The sequence below is a fragment of the Strix aluco genome, chromosome 20, assembly GCF_031877795.1.
Source record: "Strix aluco isolate bStrAlu1 chromosome 20, bStrAlu1.hap1, whole genome shotgun sequence".
In the NCBI taxonomy this organism is placed as follows: Eukaryota; Metazoa; Chordata; class Aves; order Strigiformes; family Strigidae; genus Strix; species Strix aluco.
In genome coordinates, this window is record NC_133950.1 from 10,826,407 (window position 1) to 10,852,244 (window position 25,838).

The 25,838-nt window shown below is 42.7% G+C and overlaps 1 protein-coding gene across 4 annotated transcripts in view; it reads left to right on the top strand.

Annotated features, from left to right (window-relative positions):
- Positions 1 to 284: 284 nt before the first annotated feature.
- NUP214 (nucleoporin 214) overlaps positions 285 to 25,838 on the top strand; it is a 45,338-nt gene continuing 19,784 nt past the window's right edge. For all 4 annotated transcript variants that reach the window (XM_074846441.1, XM_074846443.1, XM_074846442.1 and 1 more), the window contains exons 1-26: positions 285 to 395; positions 1,975 to 2,170; positions 2,979 to 3,130; positions 3,397 to 3,601; positions 4,086 to 4,156; positions 4,493 to 4,556; positions 5,269 to 5,372; positions 6,007 to 6,113; positions 6,765 to 6,831; positions 7,411 to 7,534; positions 9,422 to 9,583; positions 10,686 to 11,145; positions 12,501 to 12,676; positions 13,365 to 13,456; positions 14,064 to 14,153; positions 14,519 to 14,668; positions 14,912 to 15,070; positions 17,254 to 17,357; positions 17,858 to 18,040; positions 18,530 to 18,615; positions 18,715 to 18,798; positions 19,133 to 19,378; positions 20,123 to 20,284; positions 21,252 to 21,360; positions 24,699 to 24,774; positions 25,471 to 25,579. In XM_074846441.1, the coding sequence (XP_074702542.1) occupies positions 354 to 395; positions 1,975 to 2,170; positions 2,979 to 3,130; positions 3,397 to 3,601; positions 4,086 to 4,156; positions 4,493 to 4,556; positions 5,269 to 5,372; positions 6,007 to 6,113; positions 6,765 to 6,831; positions 7,411 to 7,534; positions 9,422 to 9,583; positions 10,686 to 11,145; positions 12,501 to 12,676; positions 13,365 to 13,456; positions 14,064 to 14,153; positions 14,519 to 14,668; positions 14,912 to 15,070; positions 17,254 to 17,357; positions 17,858 to 18,040; positions 18,530 to 18,615; positions 18,715 to 18,798; positions 19,133 to 19,378; positions 20,123 to 20,284; positions 21,252 to 21,360; positions 24,699 to 24,774; positions 25,471 to 25,579 (3,580 nt within the window). In that variant the 5' untranslated portion in view covers positions 285 to 353. The remainder of the gene's footprint in view (positions 396 to 1,974; positions 2,171 to 2,978; positions 3,131 to 3,396; positions 3,602 to 4,085; positions 4,157 to 4,492; positions 4,557 to 5,268; positions 5,373 to 6,006; positions 6,114 to 6,764; positions 6,832 to 7,410; positions 7,535 to 9,421; positions 9,584 to 10,685; positions 11,146 to 12,500; positions 12,677 to 13,364; positions 13,457 to 14,063; positions 14,154 to 14,518; positions 14,669 to 14,911; positions 15,071 to 17,253; positions 17,358 to 17,857; positions 18,041 to 18,529; positions 18,616 to 18,714; positions 18,799 to 19,132; positions 19,379 to 20,122; positions 20,285 to 21,251; positions 21,361 to 24,698; positions 24,775 to 25,470; positions 25,580 to 25,838) is intronic.

Consider the following 25,838-nt stretch of genomic DNA (forward strand, 5'->3'; position numbering starts at 1 on the left):
GCAGAGGGGCCGGCGGGTGCGGCCTGCAGCACCCTCTGCGACCGGGTCAGGCCCCACCTCAGAACATAAAGGGTTTATTAAACACAGCTGCTTGCTAGGCCTCGCCGTGCGGGCAGGCTCTCCGCCGGGAGGGGCAGGCATTTATCCTCCCAGCTTTTAGCCCCCCCCGGGAGCCGAGCACGGCCGCAGCTGCCATAAGGCGGAACCCGCTGGAGGACTCAGGCCGCCGCGGACCATCGAGAGCTGTGGCTCGAGCGGCCCCGCCGGAAGCGGAAGTGAGCGCACCGGCGGGCGCGCGGGGGTTTCCCGGCTGGGCGCAGGGGACCGCGGGCCTCGGGGCTGCCGGCGCCGCCATGGGGGACGATATGGACGTGATCCCGGAGCGGGAGATGAAGGTGAGGGGTGAAGGAAGAGCAGGCGGGTTGTGAAGGGGCAGCCTGCGGTGGTGGGGGGTTGCCTGGGGCGGTGCGGGAGGTGGCAGGCGCGTTGGCTCGGGCCGGGGCTGTTGGCTTGGGCCCGGAGCGGGGGTGACAGGCCGTGGAGGGGGGCGGACTCGGGCCCTGAGGGGAGCGGGGCTTAGGGAGGGCTTGGCCTGGGCTGTGAGGGGTGGTAGGCAATGGGAGGGACTTGGCTTGGGCCGTGGGGCTGGCAGGCCGGTGTGTGGGGGGTGGTGGTGGCTCGGGTGATGGTGGGGGCCTTTGGAGGCAGCCTCGCAGGGTTTGTGAAGCACTTTAAGACTTTTCAGCAGAGTGGTACAAAGCCTGTGGTGTGGAAGAGAGAGGGACTGGTATGGCCTGTGGTGGAGGGGAGCCTTGGTAAAGCCTAGGGGAGGAGAGGCAGAATGTGAGAGTTGGAACCTTATTTTGGGAGAGGGGTGATGTGTTTCTATGTTCTGTAAATATGCCTTGTGCTGGGGATCTGCTTTTAGGAACAGCATGTGTGGTTGTCTGCTATGGTACAGTGTAAACTGGAGTCTTGCTGCATGGTGCCAGCCCAGCCCATCGCTGTGTCTCCCAGAATGTTACCGTGAGGCTGTATAAGCAGGGACATGACAGGATGGATTCTTGAAACCCATACGGATCTTTGTGCAGCTGCTTTCTGCTCAGGCACCTTCAAAAACAAGGGAGTGGGCTGTTTGTTTTGCAGAAGGTTCTGAGTTCCCACAGCCTCCTCAGGTTGCAGGAATGTACTTACTCAGTGCTTTGGCAATAATTTGGAAATAAAACTCAGATGCTTGACTCTTGTTCCTGGTGTTAGATTCAGTGCTCTGTTCACCAATTGGCACCTTGGGAAGAGAGACTTATTCCTAGGGGGAACCTCAGGTTTTGCATGGTAATAGTGCAACTGCTGTTTCTTAATTCAGTTTGTGTGTTGGGGGTTTTTATCTCTCACTCTGCTTTTCTTTTCCCCCTTTTACAAAAGGACAATATAAATTGTGAGAGAAATGAATGCAAAAAATAAGTCTGATTATACAAAGTAATTACTGGGGTGGCTGGAAGGAGTAACTGTATCTGTTCTGTGTGTCATAAATTACAGTAGCAAGCAAAGACACATCTAGGCAGATGTGTGCTTTATAGCTTTGCGGCAACAAGTTTTGTTCGGTTGTGTTGTATCTCTGCTTTGTTCCTTTCTCTTTGTTTTTTTCTTCTGTATCCATTGGCTAGTTTTGGTACATTTCTGAGAAGGTTAGATGTCCTGGACAGATGCAACTCCTGCAGTTTTTTATGAACTGTAGGCACTGGGTAGAAGAGAAATTCAGCCAATGGAAAAAATGTGCTGTGATCACAGTCTTTCTTAGATGAGACAGAAAATGTGATGGGATGGCCAGTGACAGTGTCGGTGTGGACTCTGCCTTGACAGGTGTTTTGCAGCTCTCCTGGAGAGGCTTTTCAATTTACTGTCTTAGAGAAACTGAAGCAAACTATTTCTCTTTGCCAGCATATGTACAGCTCCTTCCCAACTCTCTTACAACAGGATTTTCAGTTCAGAGCTCTGAAGAAGGTCCGCATCTTTGATGCTCCAGATGATCTTCCCAAAGAACGCTCAAGTCTCCTTGCGGTGTCTAACAAATACGGGCTGGTGTTTGCTGGTGGAGGAACCAGCCTGCAGATCTTTCACACTAGAAATCTTCTCATGCAAAACCAGCTGGGAGAAGATCCCAATAAAATTGGTAAGTCATGCTCATGTCTTTGCAGAGGCAGCTTTATACAGGTTTTTATGATATGGAACTCTTGGTTTCTGGTATAGTCCTTGTCATGGTCTTCTGTGCACTTGAAATTACAACATTTTCTTGCATGAGAAGGCAGGAACAATATTTGCTGTACCTCTACCTGAAATGAAGTACAGTTGTTGGGGAGACGTCACCAGGATGCTCTGTGCTAGTTCCTGTTCAGGTGTCATTCAGGTTTGGTCACCTGTGTCAGTGCCATACAGTGAGGTTGACTTTTCCTACTTCAGAATTTACTCCTTTCCTTGCAGCCACACACTGTCTTGGTAGCCAGTCTTTGAGCTGTGATCCTGTGCATGCCTCAGGGATGTGTGCGAGTGGAGGGACAGAGCTCTCGTGCTGAGTTATCCACTCTGACTAAACGACTGCAAGAGAGGAAGCAATTGCTGTTCCACCACCTAAGAGCAAAATGGTTTTTGTTCTCCTGTTGTCCTTAGTAACCGTACCACTCGAGGTATTCATGTGCGTACATAAGTAAAACAGAAAATCTGTCCACTTACTTTTTTTTCAGGTTACTGAGGAAGGAAAGTAGAATTTCTTTCTCTTAGGAATTTGGCAACTCTAGAGGCTGTATTGATAGTGATGAAAGGGTTTGCTTTCACTCTGTTTTTTCCTACATGTTAGCTTTGACAGCAGCTGTTAATAGGACTGGTGATTTTTGCATAAGCTTGTTCTAACTGTTTACAAGAACAGTTCCTGCTATTTAAATTTGTTCCCTTCATTCTATCTTCCTTTCCTTTTGTGTTTCAAGTGGAGAATGTTCAGAGTACCTTAGTTCCCATGAAGTTTCCTGTGCAGCACCTGGCTCTAAGCTGTGATAATCTCACGCTGTCTGTCTGTATGATGTCCAGTGAGATCGGTTCCTTCATTGGCTTTTTTGATGTCCGCACGTTCTTAAATCAGGTAAAGCATATGCAAAGTGGGTTGGTTTGGTTTTGTTTTTTTTTCAGAATACAGCAGGAGGAGAGACATAGTTTAGGTGGAATTTTCTGTCTTTCTGTGGGAGATGTCTTGTAAAGGAATTGTTCAGTAACCTCAAAATCTGCTTCTTAGTTTTATCAGTCATTAATTTATAGGAAGGTCGAAACTGCTTTGAATTACAGCTTTGGGAGAACTTGATTTTGTGCTCAGCTTTTGACTGTCATTCGTGTATGTGTCTTTCCTAAAAGGCAAAACAGCAGAAACGTGCGTTTGCTTACCACAAACTGGCCAAGGACTCGGGAAGCGCAGCAATGGTCAATGACCTGAAGTGGAACCCTGCCAGCCCCGCCATGGTGGCCATCTGCCTCTCCGATGGCAGCATCTCCGTCCTGCAGGTCACAGACTCTGTGAAGGTGTATGCCACACTGCCTTCCTCCGTAGCTGTGACATCTGGTGAGTGGCAGCCTCGGACAGCATACAGAAAGCCAGACACTGACAAGTAGAAGCAGATTGATAGGTGTAAAAAGACACTGTTTGTCTAGGGAGGAGTTTTCTTAAAAAAAAAAAAAAAAAATTCATAGAAAGGAAGGATTTAAACTCCTGAGACTCGTAAAGTGTGTTGCAATGTAACTGCTCTTTCCTGGTTGATTGGAAGAGCTGCATCTTGTGAATTAGTCAAATGTGCCCACCTGTGGTTTGTGCTGTCTCAGGTTTGACTGTCATTTCCAAGGAAGCATGTGACTAAGAGTCATCATCTGTTGGGTTTTGATCTGTGCAGTCTTGCTTTCTCTGTGACCGGATGGCTCCCTGTTTAATTCAGATTAATGATTTTTTTGCAGGGGAAAAAAATGTGGCTTAAATTTATTGGTTCTGCTTTTGCAGGGCCTTTGTAACTCTTCAGTTCCTTAGTGCTAATGAAATTCTCTTTTTTGCTTAGTGTGTTGGAGCCCAAAGGGAAAACAACTGGCTGTGGGGAGGCAAAATGGCACCGTGGTGCAATATCTGCCTGTAAGTATTGTTGCTAGTAAAGCCTCATGTCTCATCACTAGTTTGCAATATGCTTTATTTGCATCACAAGCTCCAGAATTTGGTCAGTTGGCACATAGTGTGAACCATGTGAAGCTGCCCAAGCACTTCAGAAATATTAAAGTGTCTTAGACCAATGTTGGGTTTAGTTTAAGGTTTGCATCTATGACTGAGAAGTCACGATTTCAGAGTGGTGCATGATCAGTGTTAAAAAGTGGGTGAATTGCTCTAAACCAGTTCTCTGGGCTTTCTCCAAAACTTGCAATGGGCTTTGTTTGTTGGCTTTTTCTTTGTATTTAAGAGTATTTTTATTTGCAGAATCTGCAGGAGAAGAAAGTAATTCCTTGTCCTCCCTTTTATGACTCGGACAATCCTGTTAAAGGTACATCTTTTTACTCCTTTTTAACTTGTTTTCTCTTTTAACATATTTTCACTTATTCCTCCTCACATTGTTTTAGTTATAGTAGCTGTATATTGTACTGGTTATGTAATTACAGTGTGACTTTTAAATATTTGGAAAAAAATAATTATATGCTTTATCTCTGTGTTGCACAGAAAAATTACCAGTCAGCCAGAGTCCTTGTCTATTTCTAGAATGTTTTAAATAGGCGTTCTACAAGCTATTTTTTGCTCATTGATCTGATAGACAGTACTGTCACAAGTAATTTCCTTTTAGCGTGAAGATTCCTGGATATAAATCCCATTCTCGTGTTTCCTGTGAGTTTCATCTCATCATTTTGACTCTTCAATAAAATGTCAAAGCAGTAAGCTTAGAAAAACAGAAACACTTCATTTGGATATGCCAAAACATCATCCATGTTTGGCAACACTGCTGTTATCTTGCTTGTGATATCATGAAGCAAATCAAATACATTCTTTTGGTTTGTGTTTGAAATTTCTGGGATCAAATAGCTTTTCCCCCCTAATAAGATTGATGTTCTGCAGACAAAGAATTGGAATTCTTTATCTTGGTAGTTTAGAAGTTAGTGATTGTTTATTTGTTATTTTGTGTGCTATGCACAATTAAAATCGATATACAAGGAATGTCATTCTGATGTGTTTCTGGCTGAGGTATTTGTTTCCTTCTCTTTCAGTGTTGGATGTGCTGTGGATTGGCACATATGTCTTTACTATTGTATATGCAGCAGCTGATGGGACACTGGAAACACCTCCAGAAGTGGTCATAGCCATAATGCCTGTAAGTGCCAGCAAGTCACAATGACAGAAGTGTTTGTTGCTTGTTCGTGACTTGTTTATTACAATGGCAAGTTGTAATATTATTTATTTATTAGTAGTTGTTTTTATTATTCACATTGGCATCATGTAGAATTTGAGATTGGCGCTACTGCGAATCATGGTTTGGGGGATTGAGTGGAGGGAGTAGTATCCACTCAAAACCCAGTCGGTCATCTATTCTCTGCTGAGATCAAATTTATGACATGAAGACTCCTGGCCTCTGAAGTAAACACTTGGGAAGAAAACCTTACCTCATGTAGAGTCCTGATACATTTTGTGTGTGTATATGTGTATTTTTTTGTTTAGGTTAAGGAGACTTTCAGGCCTGTTGATATGCTCTTACTTAGTATCAGGTTTTTCATTGCAGGGTGGGGGTGGTGAGACCTAAATTCCCTGGTAACCCCTTTATTTTTCCTTTATCTTTTGGAGGAGGGTTTTGCTTTGTTTGCTTTGTTCTTTGTTTTTCAAGTGGTGTCATGATGCCTGTTCTCTCTTGAAGTATGTGGCAATTATTGGTGTACCCTGGTGCAGTCATATTTATGGGAGGTTACTTGGTTTCTGTATTGGAAGGTAAATTACCAATGTTGGTCTTACAGAAAAAGGAAGAGAGGCGACCAGAGAAGTTTGTGAATTTCATGGAGCCTTGCTATGGGAGCTGCACGGAGAGACAGCATCATTACTTCCTCAACTATGTTGAGGAATGGTGAGTGGTGGGAATCATGGCAAGGTCTTTCCGTTGTTATGCATATCTGAGTGGGCAGTGCTTCATATATTGTATTCCTCTTTTTTGTAAAGTACATAATACCTGAATATGAGAGAAATGAAATAAAATTGTTATTTTGAAAATGCTTTCTGAAAGTACAGCTAATTTCTCCTGCATGCTTTATCTCCATGCCAACATACTCGTTTATCTGGTGAGAATTAATATGATTTCATGGAGGTATAAAAGATTGTTTAAGATCTGTCATAACCATTTCCCTTGAAGGTTGTAAGTCATAGCTTGGGTAAAGCACAACCTTTTGTCTCACTTAATTGTGTCTCTGTGTGAAGAAGCTGTTCCTAACTTTTCAACTACCTGTCTTGGACCATGATTATTTATAATGATACAGTGTCTGTCAAATCATTGGTTGGCAAGGGGATTCAGCCCCTGGTGACTAGTTTTAAATGAAAAATAAAAAGTTCTATGGTGATGTAGCAATCATGTTTCCCTCATATTGGGAGGAAAAGTCAGATTTATATTTTTATAACTGCATTCCTAGTTATGAATTTGTGTAGATGATAATGAATTGTGGAGCTGGGGACCTCGCCATGGATTGTCATGTTGATTTTAACCTATTTGTGTCCATGCTTACAGGGATCTAGTTCTGGCAGCTTCGGCAGCTTCCACAGAAGTCAGCATTCTTGCCAGGCAAGGGGATCAGGTAATATTTTTGTTTGTGTTGCATTTGTGCGTATGTACCTCCTCTATCTCAAACATCTAAGCGAGTATAACCTATATAAGACCTGCAATACAATGAGATGGTATATTTTTTAAAAACACCCCGAAACCAAACAAAACCCCTTTCTTTTTACATCTGAGTTGTACAGAATCTTAAGATAAATTTAATTCTTGGATGAACAGGAGATCTGGGTGACACCAAAGAGAAGGGATAAACAGAAGCATGGTGTGTTGTGAACCAAGTATCATAAATCTATTTTTCATGATTCATGTGGCAGTCTCAAAACTTTTCAAGCTCACTATAATAAAGTGATGCATGTGAGGTCATCAGTTGAAGTCAAACGTTAAAACTGGCTGTAACTGATGAGCAATGATGTGTGAGAAATCACACACGAATCTGTGAAGGGCCCTGATAGTTCTGGCATTTGGTAATCTGACAAATTTAAGTAGATGTCCTCTAGCTTTTTTGCTGTCTTATCTTTCAACTGTAGTAGACTAGAGTTCTGAAGAAGGCTGATCACAGGAAAGCAGTAGTCAATATAATAATCTTAACTGTTTGCAGAACTGGGAATCATGGGTTTTGGAGGACTCCAGCAGAGCAGAACTCCCTGTGACAGATAAGAGCGATGACACGCTGCCTGTTGGCGTTGCTGTAGACTACACCAGTAACATGCCTATCCCGATCAGTAAGTCTTGTCAATCTTTCTTGTGGAATAGTCCAATAATAGCAATATATGAGATACATTTGAGGGGCAGCCCGATGCTCAGGGTTCTGGGAGATCGTTCTGAAAGGGAGACCAACACACATCTTGCCCTTTTACACCAAGCACACAGCTTGCTTCTGTGTAAGGATTCAAATGGCTAAGCGTTAAATGCAGTTCTTCCTCAAAGCTTTCAGCAGCCTGGGATACTCCGCTGACAGATGTGGCAAACAAAGCACCTGAGTTATGTCTGTGTTTCACAGAGCCAGGATAACAGTGAGTTTAAAGGAGTCATAGTCTAACACCAGGGATTTCGGACTGCCTGTGAGGTTTTCTTTATTCTTGTAGCTTATATCATTTTGCAGAACTGTTTTGTATGAAGTACATCTGTGCTGATCTAAAGGGAAAGTGGGTTAGTTTAAAAGCCAGAAAAAGCAAAGATCATTGAGGTGAATGCGTAGGTTTTAATTCTGCACTAAAGCACAGGGCCAGTACTGACTGAACCCTGCTGTGCTCTACATCTAGCCAGTTGCATTATTGCTGTACCTTCTGCGCTGCCTGAAGGCTCTTTAAAGCACCTTGTCAGAGGCTGGAGCTGAAGGTACATCTGAGCTATTGTGTTGTACCTTAGTGAATTCTGAAAACTCTCCCTTGAAACCTAGAGAAAGACTGAAATAGAGATGCCTTCAGGCAGAGTGGAAGGTACTGCAGTCAGGAGTTCCTGAAGAGCACAGGAGGGTGCCGATTAACTGAGAACTTTACCTGAATGGAAACCTACAGAAGGGAATTGAGGTCATACTTTGTACTTGAATGCAAAATTGAATTTGAAGCATTTTCTCTGTTAATCTATACAGTTATTGGATTAAAGAATTTGCCAGGACAGCTTTTTTTTTAAGCCCAGGTTGTGCTACTTTAGAAGTTTTTAGAAAGGTTTTTGGAGAAGCTTTTTGCTAACGCATTCTCTGTGTTCTCACAGAGTGCAATCAGCTTGGTTTTGGCTGCACATTAATTGGCTTTGCAGTTCACAGCAAGTTTGGATTGCAAAGAAACCTCATTTGTCCTGGAGCTTGTTCCCAGATGGAAACTGCCCTTCCCTAGCGTGCTTTTCCTGAAGAACCAATAGGTAGAGAAACATGGCCACCCACTGCACTGCCTGACAAACAAAGCACCGTGATTATAGCAGATTTTTCCTGCATCCTAGATCTGTTGGGTTTTGTTGTTTAAGCACAGTTAAAACATTATAGAAGGTTTTTTAGGTTTTTTTAGAAGTACAGGGAGTGGTTTGGGGCCTTTAACTGTGCTGAGAATATATGGACTCTAGGCTCAAAGCTGCAGCTGCACAAAATGCAGGTATTTCATATTGGAGGTTCAGATCATCAGGATGTTTGTCTGATGTTGGATTTCTTTAAATTTAAAAAGTTTCCTAAGTAGCAATTCTCTTTCATACTTTATGTATGTGAATGTTAATGATGTGACAGGACCCAATGGAACGTGGGGACTGCTGAAAGGCATAGAGGATTGAAGGAGGGAGCGCTGTACAGGTGAAGAAAAAGGACTGCTTCAAAATATGAAGAAGCTTGGTACAGGAATTCATGGTTGAACGTTGGGCTTTGTCATTCAGGAGATGACATTGGATTGTCAAAATAACCCTCTGAATTTATGAAACATGAAGTCAGGAATAGGAAGGAATAAAGAAGTAAAAAAAGAGAATTGGACATTCACAGAGAAGCAAGGGAACAAAGATGCAAGTGAAAGCAAGAAGGGAGAAATGTAAGGAATACTGTGCTAAGCAAGTCACATGAAGGTGCCAATGCCAGTAGGAACAGGACAGGAAACTTTGGCTGCAGGACTTACATATGTGGTCTCTTGCAGGTGACGAGAAGACCCTTGCTCCAGCTCCAGTTCTCATCTTGCTCTCTACGGATGGTGTGCTCTGCCCGTTTTACATGATCAATCAAAACCCGGGGGTCAGATCGCTTATTGTGACCCCAGAGCCCTTGCTGTTGGTAGGGGAGAGAGTTCCAAAGTCAGCAGGTAAGTGCTCTGGTGGGTTAGGGAAACACTTGCATTTGTAGATCTTTGTCATCTTCATCTGTAAGTTTGGTAGTCAGACATGTATGTGGTCACAGAAAAGATATATTTTTCTTTATAATGATAATGGGGAGAAATTCTTGGGTGTTTTGTGTTCCCAGAACTGTTCTCTGTCTTTTGCACATCAGTGTGAAATTATCTAGTCCTGTTCATTGTGTGGGATCTCAAGCACTCTGCAGTCTGCACACTTAGACTCTACTGTGCAATCAACCTTTGGGGAGCGGGGCCAAAGCAATTCTGGGAGGCCCTTGGCCCAGCTTTGGGGTATACGACTGGAGCTGCAGCAGTGACTTCAGGCTCTGCCTGGGGACAGGGATCAAGCACTGTTCAGACCCAGAGCATGGTCTGTATGCTGCAGAGGTGTGATGGTTTTCCTCCATATGTTTTGCCACAGGAGGCCATGATATGAACTAAGGTGTTAGTTTGGCTGCAGCAAAAGTTTATTTAAACAATAGCTTTCTGCAGCACTGTGGAATTGTGTTAGCAGGTGAAGAGTAATAGTTTTATCTGAGTTACATATGCATTTCTATATGCAGTGTGAAGTAGGCAGTTTCCTACGCTGGGGTAGGCAGGTAAGCTGATTGTTTTGCTTGCCTGCATGCAGGCAGTAATAGTTGCAAACCCACACTTTTCTAAGCCCAAATTTGCTTCTCCTTCCCCAAACAATGCTTTTGTTCGGCAGCCTGCCTCTCTGCAGCACTGGCTGACTTGCGTGCTGACAGCCTGTTTTATTTGAGATGGCAGGAACCTCATCAAAATCAATGGAGAAAGGTGAAGCATTTTCACAGGAAATTCCAGACAACATTAATCTAGACAGACTGTAGTATTGATCGTGACTTGGACTTTGTGCAGTTTCTGTATCACTTCCTGGGTTTGGGGACTGGAAGCCCGTCTCTGCCATCTCTTTTCCTCACTGCACTGTCTGCCTGGTGAGCGAGATAGTGCTGAACTGTCCCCATCAAACAGCGTTTGGCCTTGCAGTACCTTCTGCCATTAGTCAGTGCAGCCAAATGAGTCTCTACCTTCCCCATTTGTCTTTCTGCAGGAAGCACTGCCACAACTCCAACAACTCCTCCAACTGCTTTAAAGCCTGACACGGTACCAGGTGTTGCTGCTGCTGCTGTGCCTGCCTCAAGTCAGCCTCCTGCAGGGAGCGGAGCAGCTGCTTTTTCCTTTATGCCTTCAGCTGTGAAGATGCCTGGCTCTGCGGGCAGTGATCCTCCGCCTTACCCCTTTGGCACGGATGCCTCCACACAAGCCCTGGCTCCCAGTCTGACTGGAGCAGCAACGTTCTCTTTCTCCTCTGCTTCTCCAAAGGCATCTGTGACTCCTGCTCCTTCTGTGGGCACCACTACAACCACGGCCAGCTCCTTTTCCTTTGGATCCATGAACTTTAAACCAGCTGCAGACAGCTCACCTGCACCACCACTCTCTACAACACCTGTTGCACAGAAGTCATCTTTTGCCCCTTCAGCTTCTTCAGTCAAAGTGAACCTCAATGAGAAGTAAATAGATGCAGTAGTTAATGCAGTGGCTGGATACTTGTTAAATTGCTCCAGGCATGGACAGTGTATGGTAGTTCTGAAGATGGTTTCTGGCTTTTTGCCCTGGCAGCTGTTTCCCATGATCCCAAGAAAGCACTGAGGAAGCCTCTCTTTATCTAAAACATAGCTGTCTTGACTGTGAAAACCCTCAGTGCTTCCCATGCTAGGTGTTATTTTCATGGGCAAAATACTAGTCAAGGGACAATGCCAAAAATTAGAGTGATAATTTGCCAAATTGCCAGAGAACTAGTTTTTTTATATCTTTGCTTCATAGGCATCAAACTCTAATTCCGTGCCTTGGTTGGATTCAAATCAGGCTTAAAGACTCTTGGGGAACACTGGGATTTGAAATCCTTTATGTCTGGGACTGTTTTAGTGTGTTAGTGCTAGCACAAGTTTCTTTGACTGTTTGGTGAAGGTTCCTTATCTCCAACCTAAAGAGTAACTTGCGGAGCAGAGAGGAAGCTGTATCCATAGCAGATGGATTTCTTTTCCATTCCTGTGTTCAGTGGAGAAGGTGTCAGACCTTTTGGTTTTGTTCTTAAATGGATGCTTGGTCACTGAACACAGGATCTGAAGTCTTGAAAGCTTGTTCATGCCAGCTGAAAGAAAACTAACATTGATTAGAAACTATGCAAAATGGATTTGAGTGATGAGTGTTCTCAGATTTCTTCCCTCTGACTGCTGAGACTTGCTCTCTGTTTTTAGAAAGAATGGTTTAAAACACAGAGCTATGTAATTGGAGCTGTTTTCTGTGGAGAGCAATTTTCACATAAATTTCTGATGGTTTAAATGATTATTTTTTAATTAGAAAAGTCTTTGCTACAGCAGGATTTGATGGTAGCTCTTATGGCTTTTTAAATTTTATGTTTTGTGTATAAAGCAAATGATACGCTTGTGAATGGCTGAATATTTAAATTGGCTGCCTTGAGGAGCTGAGTTTGCAGATGAATAGAAATTCGTATTTTCTTGCAGAATTTCTGTTTGAGCCTTGCTGCAAGGATGACACTGAAGGGCAGCTCAGATTTGCTCTAGTTGGTGCAAAATGATGAGGTGCATTTTGAAGCAGGGCAGTACTTTTTGCTCACTGGGTTGGGTCTATGGCAGCAGTCTTTGTGGTTCCACATATTCAGAAATGATCCTGAATGGCTCCTTCCCACTATCCCCAGAAGCTACACTTGTAATTTTCTATCTGGAGCTTGAGTTGTTGCTGATCCCAGAGGATGCTAATTCATTAGAACTTAGTGCTTTGTTTTGAATGGGGGAAACAGCCAGGACCAGTTCAGAGCTGAAAGATGTTCTGCTTTCTGTTGCAGGTTCACTGCTGTAGACACCTCTTCTCCCACTAGCAGCAGTGGCCAATGCACTTCCACAATGTTTTCATTCTCAACCACTTCAAAAACTGCTTCTGGAGGTCCTCTGAGCCAGTCCACACCCCTCGCAGCCTCTCCTACCACACCACTGAAGGCTTCGACCCCTGTGCCTGCCGCAGGTAGGAGTTTGATGCATATAGTTGCGAATAATGCATTATAAACAATGTTCTAACAGTTTTAGGACATAGTGAGCTTCGTTTGGCTTCTTTCTTTCTTGTTTTTCCTGCTGCTTTTACTGATGCAGCAGACCTCCTGATTTGCACCCTGTAAATGGACTTAGTCCTGAAACTGAGAAGTTTTTCCATTTGTGCACTTCGGTCCCCAGAGAGCCATATGTGAAATGAATATATTCAGCTGCTTAAGTTCATGCAGAATTTCTGGCATTTTCAGTGTTCTGTAATACAGCTCTGATTTATGAATGTTTCTGGGCAGTCACACAAATCAGTGCCTTATCTTGCATCTGGAGTGACTAGAGTTCAAAATGGTCACAAATGAGTTTAAATGAGACAGCACTCATTTGTTAACAGAATAATATTCTCTCTCTCGAATGACCGTGTGACTGGGGGTCTTGAGGTCCTTCAGGAGTGGTACAGCTGGATATTGGATAGTGACAGTTGTTATCATTAGCAGAGAAGTTGGATGGGAGTAAAACAGCACCTAAGGAAAGTGTGTTTTTGCGCTGGGGCCCATGCCACTATTGCTTTTGGATTGACAGCGGTGATTACGGTTGTGTCTGGTCACAACCTGTTTTTTCAAGCTTATTTTTCAATAAGTTCATAAATTTCTGTTCCTCTTTTTAAATTCCAGTGTCACGTCCTGCTCAAAATATCCCTTCAGCTTCTTTACTACAGAAGACAGCCAAAATCACCCCATCTGCAGCAAAACCGAGCTCTACTCAGGTAATGGCAACTTGAGTGGATTCTTTAGAGGGTGAATGCTTTACATGGCCCGTGAATTGCTTGGAATTTGTTGGACTGAATGACTATTCTTAGGTCAGAGAACTAGCTAGCTTTTGACATTTAAAATACTAGCAGATCTGCAGGACTAAAACTGTTCTATGCATGTCTTTAGAGAGCTGTGTTTTGATGTATGTTGCCTAATCAGAGTTGTAGAAGCTAGTTCTTCCTGTTGTTACGGAAATGAGGTATCACAGCTTTCCTAGATAATAAGCACTCAAGAGATGTCTTGGATGTGTATTAAGACACCAAGTTTGTCAGACATTAAAATCGAAGCAGCAATACAGAGCAGCACACAGATTTCCTTTTCTTTCATAAAGCTTTAGCCATATATCTCCAGGTAGTCCACAGTCCAACTTCAAACATGCACATACCTTAGTTTACTGTGGAACTAGTATTTATGGTTATGACAGTTGTCTCCCTCATGACTGGTGTCTGAATGGCATTTCTAACAGCAGGCATTTTTTAATATCCTTAGTTCCCTGTTGCTAAGGATATATCCCTAATATTGGTTTTGGGTTTGGTGTTTTGTTTTTTTTTTTTTTTTCAGGGCAAATCAGCACTCCCCAGTACAACTTCAGAGAAACAGGCCCACCAGTGGAAGGATTCAGACCCTGTCATAGCAGGAATCAGAGAGGAGGTGAGATTTTTTTCAAGCAGTTTTCCTCACTTTAGAAACTGTAAGACCAATGTATAGGCCTGCAGACACGTTCTGATGGTGTCTGTCTGGTGTGTGGTTTAGGAATCGGAATGGAAATTTTTCCCAAGATAATCAGCCTGGTTTGTAATTGTTGTTTGTGTGTCCTGTTCAGTCATCTTTAATTTCAGCTGCTGTGCTAGAAAAATTAAGTATTCTTTCCTGTTAATGTTCAAAAGAATTTCCTGTTTTGGCTGCAAAGTGACAGGTGTTTACGGTGTATTAGAAACATTATTCAAGAACTGTGACATTTGTTCCAGACCCTGCAATGTTTCAGTGGCTGCCCTTTCTTCTGCTTGGCTTTGTAGATTGCACATTTTCAAAAGGAAGTGGAGGAACTGAAGGCCCGGACTTCCAAGGCCTGTTTCCAAGTTGGTACTCCAGAGGAAATGAAGATGTTGCGAACTGAGTCAGATGATCTTCACACCTTCCTCTTGGAAATTAAAGAGACAACAGAGGTGAGCAGAGTATCTTCAAACTGTTTAACTCCTCCACAATGACTGTTCCTCACCTGATGTTCCTACTTAACCTGCTAAAGCTGGTCTGATGTAGATGGAACATCTGACTATGCTGCTTTAATGTGAGGGTGACATTTGCATTTGTGCTTTCAGGCAGATGCTTGCAGAAGCCCCTGTGCTAGAGACGGCAATGAAAAACTGTTACTTTGAACCTTGTCCCATCTGTTCTATTTCTATTTGCAGTCACTTCATGGAGATATCAGTATTCTGAAGACAACCTTGCTGGAGGGATTTGCAGGGGTAGAAGAGGCTAGAGAACAGAATGAACGGAATCATAGCTCGGGGTATTTACACTTGCTTTATAAGAAACCTTTGGATCCCAAGAGTGAAGCGCAGCTTCAGGTATGAAGCATGTCAGTCAACTTCTAATCTAGAGTTTTAAATGAAATAATACTGATGCTTGTGTGTGCAAGTGCCCAGCAGTTTTGTTCTGCCCTAGGTATTTGCTGTTTCAACATAGTCTAGTAAAAGTGTGGTGAGCTTTTTTTTCCATGAGTTTGCAAGACACGCTGACAATCCTCTCCTAAAGCTTCTCTATGTGGCTGCCATTTGCAGTGATGATTCAAAACTCCTGCTGAAGGGAAGTAGTTCACCTGAGATCCAAGTCTATTCTAAGCTCAGAATGTTACTCTTGACATCCTGTTCCTTCTCAGCCTGTAGTGTTTGCTCAGGGATTTCAGTTAAAAGAATATTTTTTTTCCAACACTTTGTAGAAGAGTTCTTGGAATTATTTTTATCTTCAGCAAATGCCTTATGGAACAATTTGATGATTTATTATGACTTACAGAATTGTGTGGTTAATTTCATGGATGGCAGAGCATAAAGCTAAATGATATTCTAAGAGCTGGGGCACAAAGGAAAATAACCAGCAGTACATAAAGAGGCTTTCAAAGACATGAAAGAAACTGGGGGTGAAGCACTCTTTTTGTTACAGCTCTGATGAGAGGGCTATTTAACTGTAAGCAAAACAGACTGAATGTGCCCTTCAAATGATACTTGGTCTTTATACACTGATAAGTTCCCCTCAAGAAATTTGTCTAGCAGGCTGAAGATGTGAGTGAGTGTTGTATTTGTTGCAGTAGGTGTCAAGAGCATGCACACAGACAGTTGCTAGAAATCAGCTGATGACATGAAGTAACTTCTTTTAGGTCTGATCTCTCGTCTTCACCTGGATTTGGTAGATTGATTCACAGTCTTAATTGTATGCCTGCTTTGATGTCCAGTATGTCTGTGACATTTCAAGCTTATGCTTATGACTTCAGAGAGATGATAATCTTGAAGTGCTTGTTTCACTGATCTAGAGAGAGGATCATGAGGAAAGAATAAGAGAGTGGGAGAGAAGCGGAAGTGGATTGGAATGTAAGGAGAGAGCTTTCAGGTCAATGAATTTATGAGAAAGACAGCTCTAGTCTGACTCTTAAATTTTGTTCAGTCTACATCATCCCCATTCTCCTGGGTGAGAAAAGCTCACTTAATCAACTTCGTGTATTAGTTCTAAATGAAGTTTTAAAGATCCTGAGGCTTTTCTGATGTCCAGCCATATTGATTTGCTGTCCAGAGAGTTGCTGCTGTATAATGCTCATAGCTGCTGGAGAGAGGAAACCCGTGCTTGGTAGTGTGTAACACTAAGCCCACAGCAGGACTGGATTTGGTTTCAGGTTGGATATATCACATTAGAATTTCATGCTGTATCTTGAAAACAGTTGCAGTGGAATTTTTCCCAAGCTGTGTTACTTGGCTGCTTCATCATTGTATTTAAGTGAGCATTCTGTTGAGATGAGCTGAAACCAACTGCAGTTTCCATTTCCATTTTACAAGATCAGAGTTCAGGACATGCACATCTATGACAGGCTGGAGGGATGACAATAATGAGATGGAGCACTGGTTTTGTTTAGGGAGCAGGGCTTGTAGCCAGAGGTCTCTGGCTTAGTTGTACCAGTTGTGCAATTATGTGGTTGTGGATAAGTCACTTTACTCTCTCTCTGCTTTTTTTTTTCTTTCCTACCTATAAAAATCAAGTTAATTCCTTGCCTTAATGTGGGAGTTGTGAGCATTTGTGAGTGTTTTCATGAATCATAGTCTGTGAACGCTGGTATCTTAGAGCCATGTGAATAGCCTGCAAAGCTTTGATCACCTATAATTGTTAGAAGTTTCAACATTGTAAAATGGGAGCAAATGACTCATTCTGGAAATGAGATTTGAAATAAGGTTTGTTTTGTATAATGCCTGATGTTTGTAAAACCCTTTCTCTAAAGACCTGGCAATGTTTTGCAAACATTATGGAAAGTATTATTTCTAGTTGAGAGCTGGGATAAAATGTCCAAGCCAAGCCCTGTGGGTACTCCATTGATATAATTAGATTTTCACTATGTTGGGTTCTGTTGTGCTGATTAAAACTTTCCAGGCAGAAATAGGGGAGAGTGCCGCATGTCTTGGGCTGGCTGAAGACCCTTTGGGCTCATTTTCTTCAACTGAAACTGAGATTTCTGAAGTGAATTAAAAGCTAGCTTTATTTTGCACGGTAGGAAATTCGACGCTTGCACCAGTACGTGAAGTTTGCTGTTCAGGATGTGAATGACGTTCTGGATTTGGAGTGGGATCGGCACCTGGAACAGAAGAGGAAGCAAAAGTAAGTAACTGAAGTTGGAATACAGAATGGCTGTAAGGAACATGTCAGTGAATCAGGCATTAGTCTCTAATCAACAGACAAAAGCCTTTTTCCATTTAACAGCGTGATCTTTTTCAAGGGGTCTAGGAGTAAAGCTCGACTGAAACACCTAATGGGAGCTATAGGTTCAGACTGTTTGGCTTCAGACGCGTTACAAGCTTGCTTCATGTCTGTGTACAGTGAAAATAGTGCTTATAGAAAAAAATACAAAATAAAGTTTGTGGAAACCAAATGCATTCATTGGTGGTAGCTAATGAAACCTTTCTAGTAAATAAACCATCTTGAAGTAAATGAGCTAAGGGAGAAATATGCACTTGAGATGAACTGAACTGCTTTGGTGTTCAAACCAAACCATGTTTGACCTCATGGAGTTCAAGTAGCTAGAACCACTGAACTGCCTTGTGTGTTCATGCCTGCTTGTGGCCAGATATATAGAATGGTCCTTATCCCTGTCTCTTAAGGCGTCTGATAGTTCCTGAGCGAGAGACTTTGTTTAACACGCTGGCTAATAACCGGGAAATAATCAATCAGCAGAGGAAGAGACTAAATCAGCTTGTGAACAGCCTGCAGCAGCTCCGACTGTATAATCAGACATCTCAGTGGAGTGTTCCCGGAGATACATCTTCTCTTAGCAGTGCTCAGAGGTATGTGAAACACGAATTCCTGAGTGGTGTTGACACTCCTTCTCTCTTGCCCCCAGCAATGTGCAAGGGTGCATCCTCCAAAGAATGATGTTTTGTGGACATGGTATAGGAGGACAGGATGTTCTAAAAATGATACTAAACTATGCCCACGTAATACAGAAGCTCATTGGGTATAATCAGTGACACGCTGTTCGGTGCTTATCAGAAATTTCCCCTGAAAGTTACAGGTTTTTTTATAGTAAACAGGGTAATAGAGCCTCTAGGCTGAGGTACTGCTGGTTGTCTGAATTGAGGGGAAGAAATAAATGGCTCTTAAGAGTTTCCAAAATAATTAAGATGCATGTGTTTAAATAGCACAGTTTCTAGAGGAGCCAGTTGTTCTTCCAGATAAGCCAATGGTTCTAGTGGCTCCTTTGGCCCTCTCTTGTTCCTGATTTGGTTGATTTCTTTCGGCTGATCATGGTTTTTCACTGCTCTGCCTTGTCCCAGTTTTGACAGTGACCTTGAAAGCCTGCGCAGTGCCTTGATGAAAACTACCTTGGAATCACATGCCAAACCTCTGCCTAAAGTACCTGGTAATTTATTCTTTCTTCCTGGCATTCACACCATGAATGTGAATTATTTTTTTGACTTGGAGTTTGATTATAGACTAATAACTGTCTTTGGTTTTCCAGCTAAATTATCCCCCGTGAAACAAACACAGTTGAGGAATTTCCTAGCCAAGAGGAAAACTCCACCAATTAGGTCTACAGCTCCAGGTAAACCTTTGGTTACCATAGAAGCATGAAATGCTTTCCAGGAGGGTGAGTTACTTGCTCTGGGAATCAGTCCTGAAGTTGGCTTTTGGCTTCTCACTCCTCAACTCATGCTTCTCATTTCCTGCTCCCCCATCTGCTCTCAGTAAGAATTTCCTTCAGTTATCATCTTGTTGAAGGCTGCCTTTCCTTGCAGTCAAGAAGTCAAATCCTATCAGCACAGGATTAAAACAAGCCAGTAGAAGAGCATCCTAAAATAGGATGACTGTCTTGGCTGTTAGGCTGGATGGTTCCCTCAACTTAATACACACACTTGATTTTGTTTCTGATATTGCAGCAAGTTTGTCTCGATCTGCCTTCTTGTCCACAAGATATTATGAAGATTTGGATGAAGTCAGTTCAACATCCTCAGTTTCTCAGTCTCTGGAAAATGATGATTCACAGGCAGTGGACCAGGAAGAAGAGGCTGCTCCAGTCCAAGTCCCTCGTCATGCTCCTGTGGTCCGGACTCCCTCTATCCAGCCTGGTTTGATGGCTCAGTCTCCGTCCTTTGGCAAACAGCACCTCTCCCTGGGTACCTTGCGTGAGTTGTTTTTGCAATGTCTCTCCTACTCTGTCTGTGTTCTTGTCGGTATCTTTAACGGCTGTGTCCATTGCCAGTGCTTCAGGTCCTGGAGAAATGAGATTGCAGCGTGCAGATGTACATTGCCAAGTTTCCAGAAGCAGTTAGCAGAGTGGCATTGTAACCTCAGGAACTTGAGTTAAAAGTGCTAAAATATCTTGACCTATTAACTGTTTTTTTTTTTTTCTGATAGCCTGTTTCTTTCAGATAGTAGGACTGTATGTAGCATTGTCTTCCTTTAATAACTTGCCTTAAGTGTGTGCCATTATTAAAATAATGCCCAAAGACCAGGAAACTGAAGTACTAGTGCATTTGATTGGTGTGGCCAAAGTTAGGAGTTCTGAGCCCAGTGAGTCACAGTAAGAACTATATTTGCATATGTGCAGTTTTCTTTGTGTGAGAGGGGTTTTACCATCTCTGTAGCCAGAGAGAAAAATAGGGTGTCAGCAGAAGTGTCTGTAACAGCAAACTGAAAGTCATCTAATGTGTTGAAATGTTGGTTATTGAAATTTACTTGCTGAATTCATTGGGATATACAGAAACTGCCAGGGTCAGATTGTGTTGATTATTTAAAAAGCCTGTGCATCACTCTTGTCAGAAGGAAGCTGTGTACTTAGAGGAACTGTAGTTCAGCAAAGGCTTTCAAGTCTCCCTGGTTTGTAGACATACAATAAACTGTAATATTTTTGTTCGTTTGTTTTTTAGTGCCTACATCTTCAAACAGAATCATACCACAAGGGGCAGACAGTACAATGCTTGCAACAAAGACTGTGAAACATGGGGCCCCTGCTCCCACTGTCACTGTTCCAGCACCACAAGCGGCAGCTGCTGCAGCTCTGCGGAGGCAGATGGCTAACCAGTCCCCAGGTAAAAGGATGGCTAATTGCCCAAGTGACCTCTGAGTAGTTGAATGTGGCTTTCACAGGAATTTAGTGCTCTCAAAGGAGAGATCATCAAACAAAATGGGACACAGACCTGTATTTGTTGCACCTTTGAGCTATCCAGTGTTTTTTTGTCTTCCTTCTTCCTGTAAGCTACTAGCACAAAATGCCTGAGAAACTCCCACCTCAGGTTTCTTTGTACCCAGTCTTATCTGTGCAGTGGCAGAAATGTCAGTGACTCTTAGGAGATCCTGGCATGGCAATTGATTTGTGTGCAAGAAGGTCTGTTGGAGAGCAGAGAAAGGATGTTGCTGGCCTATATTAGTAACTCTTCATTATTAGCTATGCAATTAAAGATCTGAATTGTAAAACAATTTTAATATTGAAAAGTTAAAGGTGAACTGTTGAGTTAAGCCTTGGATCTGCTTGTAAGGTTTTGAGATGACAGGAGAAAGGTTTCCTAATTTAAGCTTTTCTTGTTTGGTTTTAGACATTTCTCAGTGCTTCCGCAGTACTGTAGCATCAGTGCAGAAAAGAAACAAAATTCAGTTACTGGTAGAGGAATTGGATTCGTTCATTTTCCTTGCCCAAGGAGAGCATAAATGCAGAAAGGTGATGTAATGATGTGAATTTTAGGAGAGGCTGGGGTGTAACTACACAGGTAATTTCTGTTAACCTAAGAAGTTACAATGTAGGTAAAGGGAAAGGGTGTAAGAATAATCAGATTTGGTCAGCTAACAATGAGAAATGTACCAACTATATAGAAAGCTGTCCACTTCTTTGGTGTCCTTGTTGAAGGCTGAGATACCAAACTTTTTGGCCAGATATACCACATACCTTCTAGAAACTTGGATGGATTTCTTCTGGAGTTACTCATAGGCACCATATTGAATGAAATGCTTAATATGGAGATCATCTTTACCTCTTCTTTATTTTTATTTTTTTTCTTAAAGCTGTAAGCACCTCCTTGACTGAATCAACTCTGAAAAACGTTCCTCAGGTGGTGAATGTGCGAGAACTCAAGACGGGTGCATTGACTCCAGCTGTCTCTGCAGTAATAGGGTGAGTGGGTGCTCCCCTTCTTTCTGGTAGCCTTTGGTAGTACTTGCAATAGAACATGTCTGCCGGTGGGGAGCAGCAGTAGTATTTTGCATAGTCTGACTATGTAAGACCTAAAGCAGATGCATTTAGAGAAGAGTATTGGGTTTGTGGAATGGAAGCAAGAAATGCTTTCTTTCCAGGTCATTCAAGGATTTGCTAATGGCTTGTCCTGAACAAACGACGAGACCAGTATTAACCTCCTTTTCCACTGGTCTGTGAAATGCATTTTAGTGCATCTTCTCCTTTTGGGATCCGGTGGTTTTGCTGTTAGTATGTACTTTGGATCTGGTATCTCTCCAGTCACTACCTCTGTTCTGCCTCTTCCTGCGAGGGAAGTGCACCCCTCTGTTGCTGAGTGTGGACTGTGGCCTTAAGTGGTCCAGATGTTGATTCTACTACTTTGTCATCCACTACAGAGAAAACCTTCTCTGGAGTTAAGCCTCTTCTGTCTGTTCTCAGAATCGCCCCTGAGGAAGGGAGAACTGTGTTCTGGCTTTTCTGGAAACTTGTCTCAAATTTTTTGATGTTCGAATTTTGACTGAAGGGTTGGGTGTTGGTAGGGGTCAGTCATTTTGGAAAAATACAGAGCTGCAAGTCTGTCTTCCTCATAAGCAAATTATGAATATTGTCTTCTGGTATTTAGCCTTGAATTTGTTAAGATTTCTCGTGAGTTAGCTGTAACACTTGGCTTTCCTACTTCTCTGCCTCCTACAGACAACAGCCAGCTCAGCTCATTCCAGAGATTTCTGTCTTATCACCAGGCTCTGTCACCAGGCACAGAACTAGTCCTTTTCCCTGTCATCATAATGACCTTGAAACTGTCTGCTTTAAGTTCCTGCTATTGCTTGTGACCAAGATAACACATGGCTGTTTCTGGGCTGGGGAGGCAAGGCCACTACTGGAAAGTCTGAGCAAAGTTGGGCTTACTGCATAAAGCAGGATAAACTCACCACCTACATCTGAATACAAGTCCACATGGAGCTGCAGATGCTTTATCCATATAACTGTGGGCTATACGTGCTGCTCCTGGGACACTTCCTGTTGTTGCATCGCTTCTGGTTTTCATACATGTGTGTATACCCTTCACTGTCAAAGAAAAATAGTGAAATTCCTGTGATGCAGCTTTTCAAAAAGGGAACAGTCTTACAGTGGTGGTACTCAGCTGCTGACCTGGAAATTTACTTAATGGTTTCTTCTGCATTTTAATTGGGAAACCATTTGGGAGCTTTTTACTATTTTATTGATAAACTGAGATGGGGGAAGGGCAATGCTACATCTTTTGAAAATAAAATTTGCAAACAGCTCTGCTTGGGAAATTTTGCTAAAAGCAGTGTTATGACTGGGAGGAGTTCTCCACCCTTTTTTCGTCATAGTTTTGATGAAACAAAGTAAAGAGTACTGGCTGTACATAGACAAGGACATGAGCAAGCGATACATATCTGAGGCTGGTTTTCACTTGAACTGTAGTTAAAGACCTGTCTTACTTTCAAGTAGTTTTAGACGGGCAGTATTGATTGATTGATCTCTCTAATTTATAGAGAACCAGCTAGCTTGATATCTTGAAGGCTTTTTACAGTCTTATTTTATAGCTGACCTCATAAAAATGTACTCTCTAAAAATTCTACCCAAATGAACCATGGCTGCCAGTCAGATTCCACACCAAAATAAAGAGCATTCACCCAGCAAAGTTAAGTCATCAATTTTTGCTACTTCAGGCATCCTGGCTTCCTTTTGCCGCCACAGCACACTCTTCGGGTTGTTAAGCAGTAATGATTTTTCAGTTGTTACCACTTGTTCAATGGCCTATAGCTAGGTGTGTTGGTGGTCCCAGTCCAGTTACTTCTATATATGTTTTCAGTGCAAAAAAAACCCTCTTTCAATAACTAAAGTCAAAACCAGCATTTTCATAGCCTTGTCAGAGAAGCTATAGATCAAGTGATCTTGAGACTTTTCTGGGGAAAAGGTCCCACCCTATCATGAATTTCACAGACCTTCCGTTGTTTTCTTTGTTCAGGGTTTGTATGAACTTGAAATTTACAGCTGTGCTATCCCAACATGGACTCTTTCCAGTGCTAATCTGAAGTTTTCCTTGTTTGCTTTACTTTTGCTCTGGGCAGAGGGCAAATCCAAGCCATGCAACATAGAGAGCGAGCGCTCATTGCTGGAAGGAAGGACTTAGTAGTAATGCAAAGCTGTTGAAGGCACAAAACCCTGTCCAAGACCAAACGGCTATGCGAAATTATGGTTTCATGTGTGTCCCCTTCCTTTGGAATATAGTAGGAAGTTTCTGTGAGTTGGTCTGTAGCTGACCATATAGTAAATGCGGTTTAGAAGTCCTCATGCTTTAGGAGATATACAACTTCTGATGCCCAGATGCTCCTACTGTCTGGAATTTGCAGCCTCAGCCCTTTCTATAGTGTAGAGAGAGTATAAGGCTTATTGCCTTAGGGAACACCTGGCCTGAGTCAGGATGGAAAGAGCCTGCTAGGGTAAGAGAAGGCTGGCCTTTGCCACCAGGAGAATGCAACCAGTGTTGAATTTAAGCTTCTGAAAGCTTCTGGTATTGTCCACTTAAGCTGCTGAACCTGGTGAGCCACAGACTTGAGGAGGTGCTAAAACTGGATGGCTGTTCCCAAGTCAGGGTGATTTGGTGTGTTAATGGCCCACAGCATGTAAGGTAGGATGCTTCACCCCAGAAGTAACTGCCATTGTGCAGCAATTGTCTGTGGGCTCTGATGTCCAATTTATTTCGTGGTCAGAATTCCCAAACCAAATGTAGAATATAGGTTAATTTTATCACAGTTCTTGCCGTGACTTCATTAATATTTATACTACACTTCAAAGACATGAAGTGCTTCCCCCCACCCCCCCCACTCCCAGCTTTGTCTCCTTGCTCAGCATTTCTGAGAGTTGCATGTATTTGTCTGGGCTCCACACTATAAAGGAAGCTGCTTAAATTTGTTATCCACTAGGCATAAAATTGTAATCCCCTTACCTGCTGATTTTTCATCAACTCCCTGTAAAATAGAAAGGCCTGACTCTTCAGAGACAAGAGTGTGTGAAAAAGACTTGATCGTTTAAGTCTAGAGCTTTAAACACATTTGCAGACTTCCTTTGTTAAATGTGGTTGATTCATTTAAGAGGTTTATTCCCTAATCAGATTTGTTCGTTTGGAGTTGTGTGTGGAATCTTTAATAGTGGCGGTTGTTCAAGACTTCCGGAAGCTGTGCATTTTGAGAGGCGAGGAAGTCCTCTTTTAGACTAGTCATTCATTTAACGTTTTAATTTTTCTTTTTAAGATCATCTGTACCCCACTCTGCAGCCCAGGCAGTCCACCAAGTTTTGGCAACTGTTGCTACAAATCAAGCTAAACAGGTATCTTGATATAGAACCCTTTCCCTGTGGAATACTGTAACGGGGCATGTTCAGCAAAGTTGGGGGTTTAATTGTTTGTGGATGGGTCATCTAAAAATCTCTTTTCACAGCTTGCCCTGCATTCTTGGCAAACCTTTTATCTGTGATCTTGACAGTGTGATGCCAGGCATATCTTTGTTATGTCTTGCCTTTTCCCCCCTTTTGAAGACTTGCAGCTTTCTAATGGCCACAGCCTTGCAGCAGTAAGGGTTCCAGCTAACAACAACATCAACGTATTAGATAGATCTACTTAAATTTCACCTCCAAAAAATGGGCTAGGCAATCAAGGGAGAGAGTAGTTTACCCATCCTGTTATTCTACTGAAAACATTTCTTATTGGTCAGTAAGCTGCTAGGTGTTATGTCCACACATCAAAAAACCACGCAGCAGTTTTGTCCCCTGCAATCATTGAGCTGTTGCCAATGGAGGCTTACTGGCCTCTGCAGGAGACTTGTTGAAAAAGTTGAATATTGACCCTGTATCTAAGTGGCAAGACATAATGGGCCCAGGATTGAAGGGCACTTTCAAGTGCTTTGACTACCTTCCTCTAGTTTGTTCTGAAGTCACTGCATGACTCTTATGATACCAGACCAAGGTCAGAAGGACCTTTGTTAATGGACAGACTGCACTGACCTGAAGTGGGTTTGTGTTTTTTAGACACCTCTAACAAGCTCGCTTAAGGGACAGACCCCACCTTCCTCTGTGTGTGCACCCTGTCCTATGGCATCTACATCTGGTCCAACGTCATCTGGCAACAAAATCTCAGGTAAATTGTCTTTGGTGGAGATGGAAATAAGGCCTGGATGTCTCTTGCCACCTGTCACAGTGCACAATCCAGAAAATAAGGACACGGAGCCCCCACTGAGAGGCTGCTGTGTCAGTCTTGAGGGAGAGAATTTGAAAAACTGAAGTACAGAAGAGCGGGAGAGTGGTTTTGTATACAGCCCTCTGTTTTGTCTCTGTGCCTGCATCTAGAATTCAGTGATGCAGTTCCTCATTCAAAGTGGATTCAGAATGTATAACCC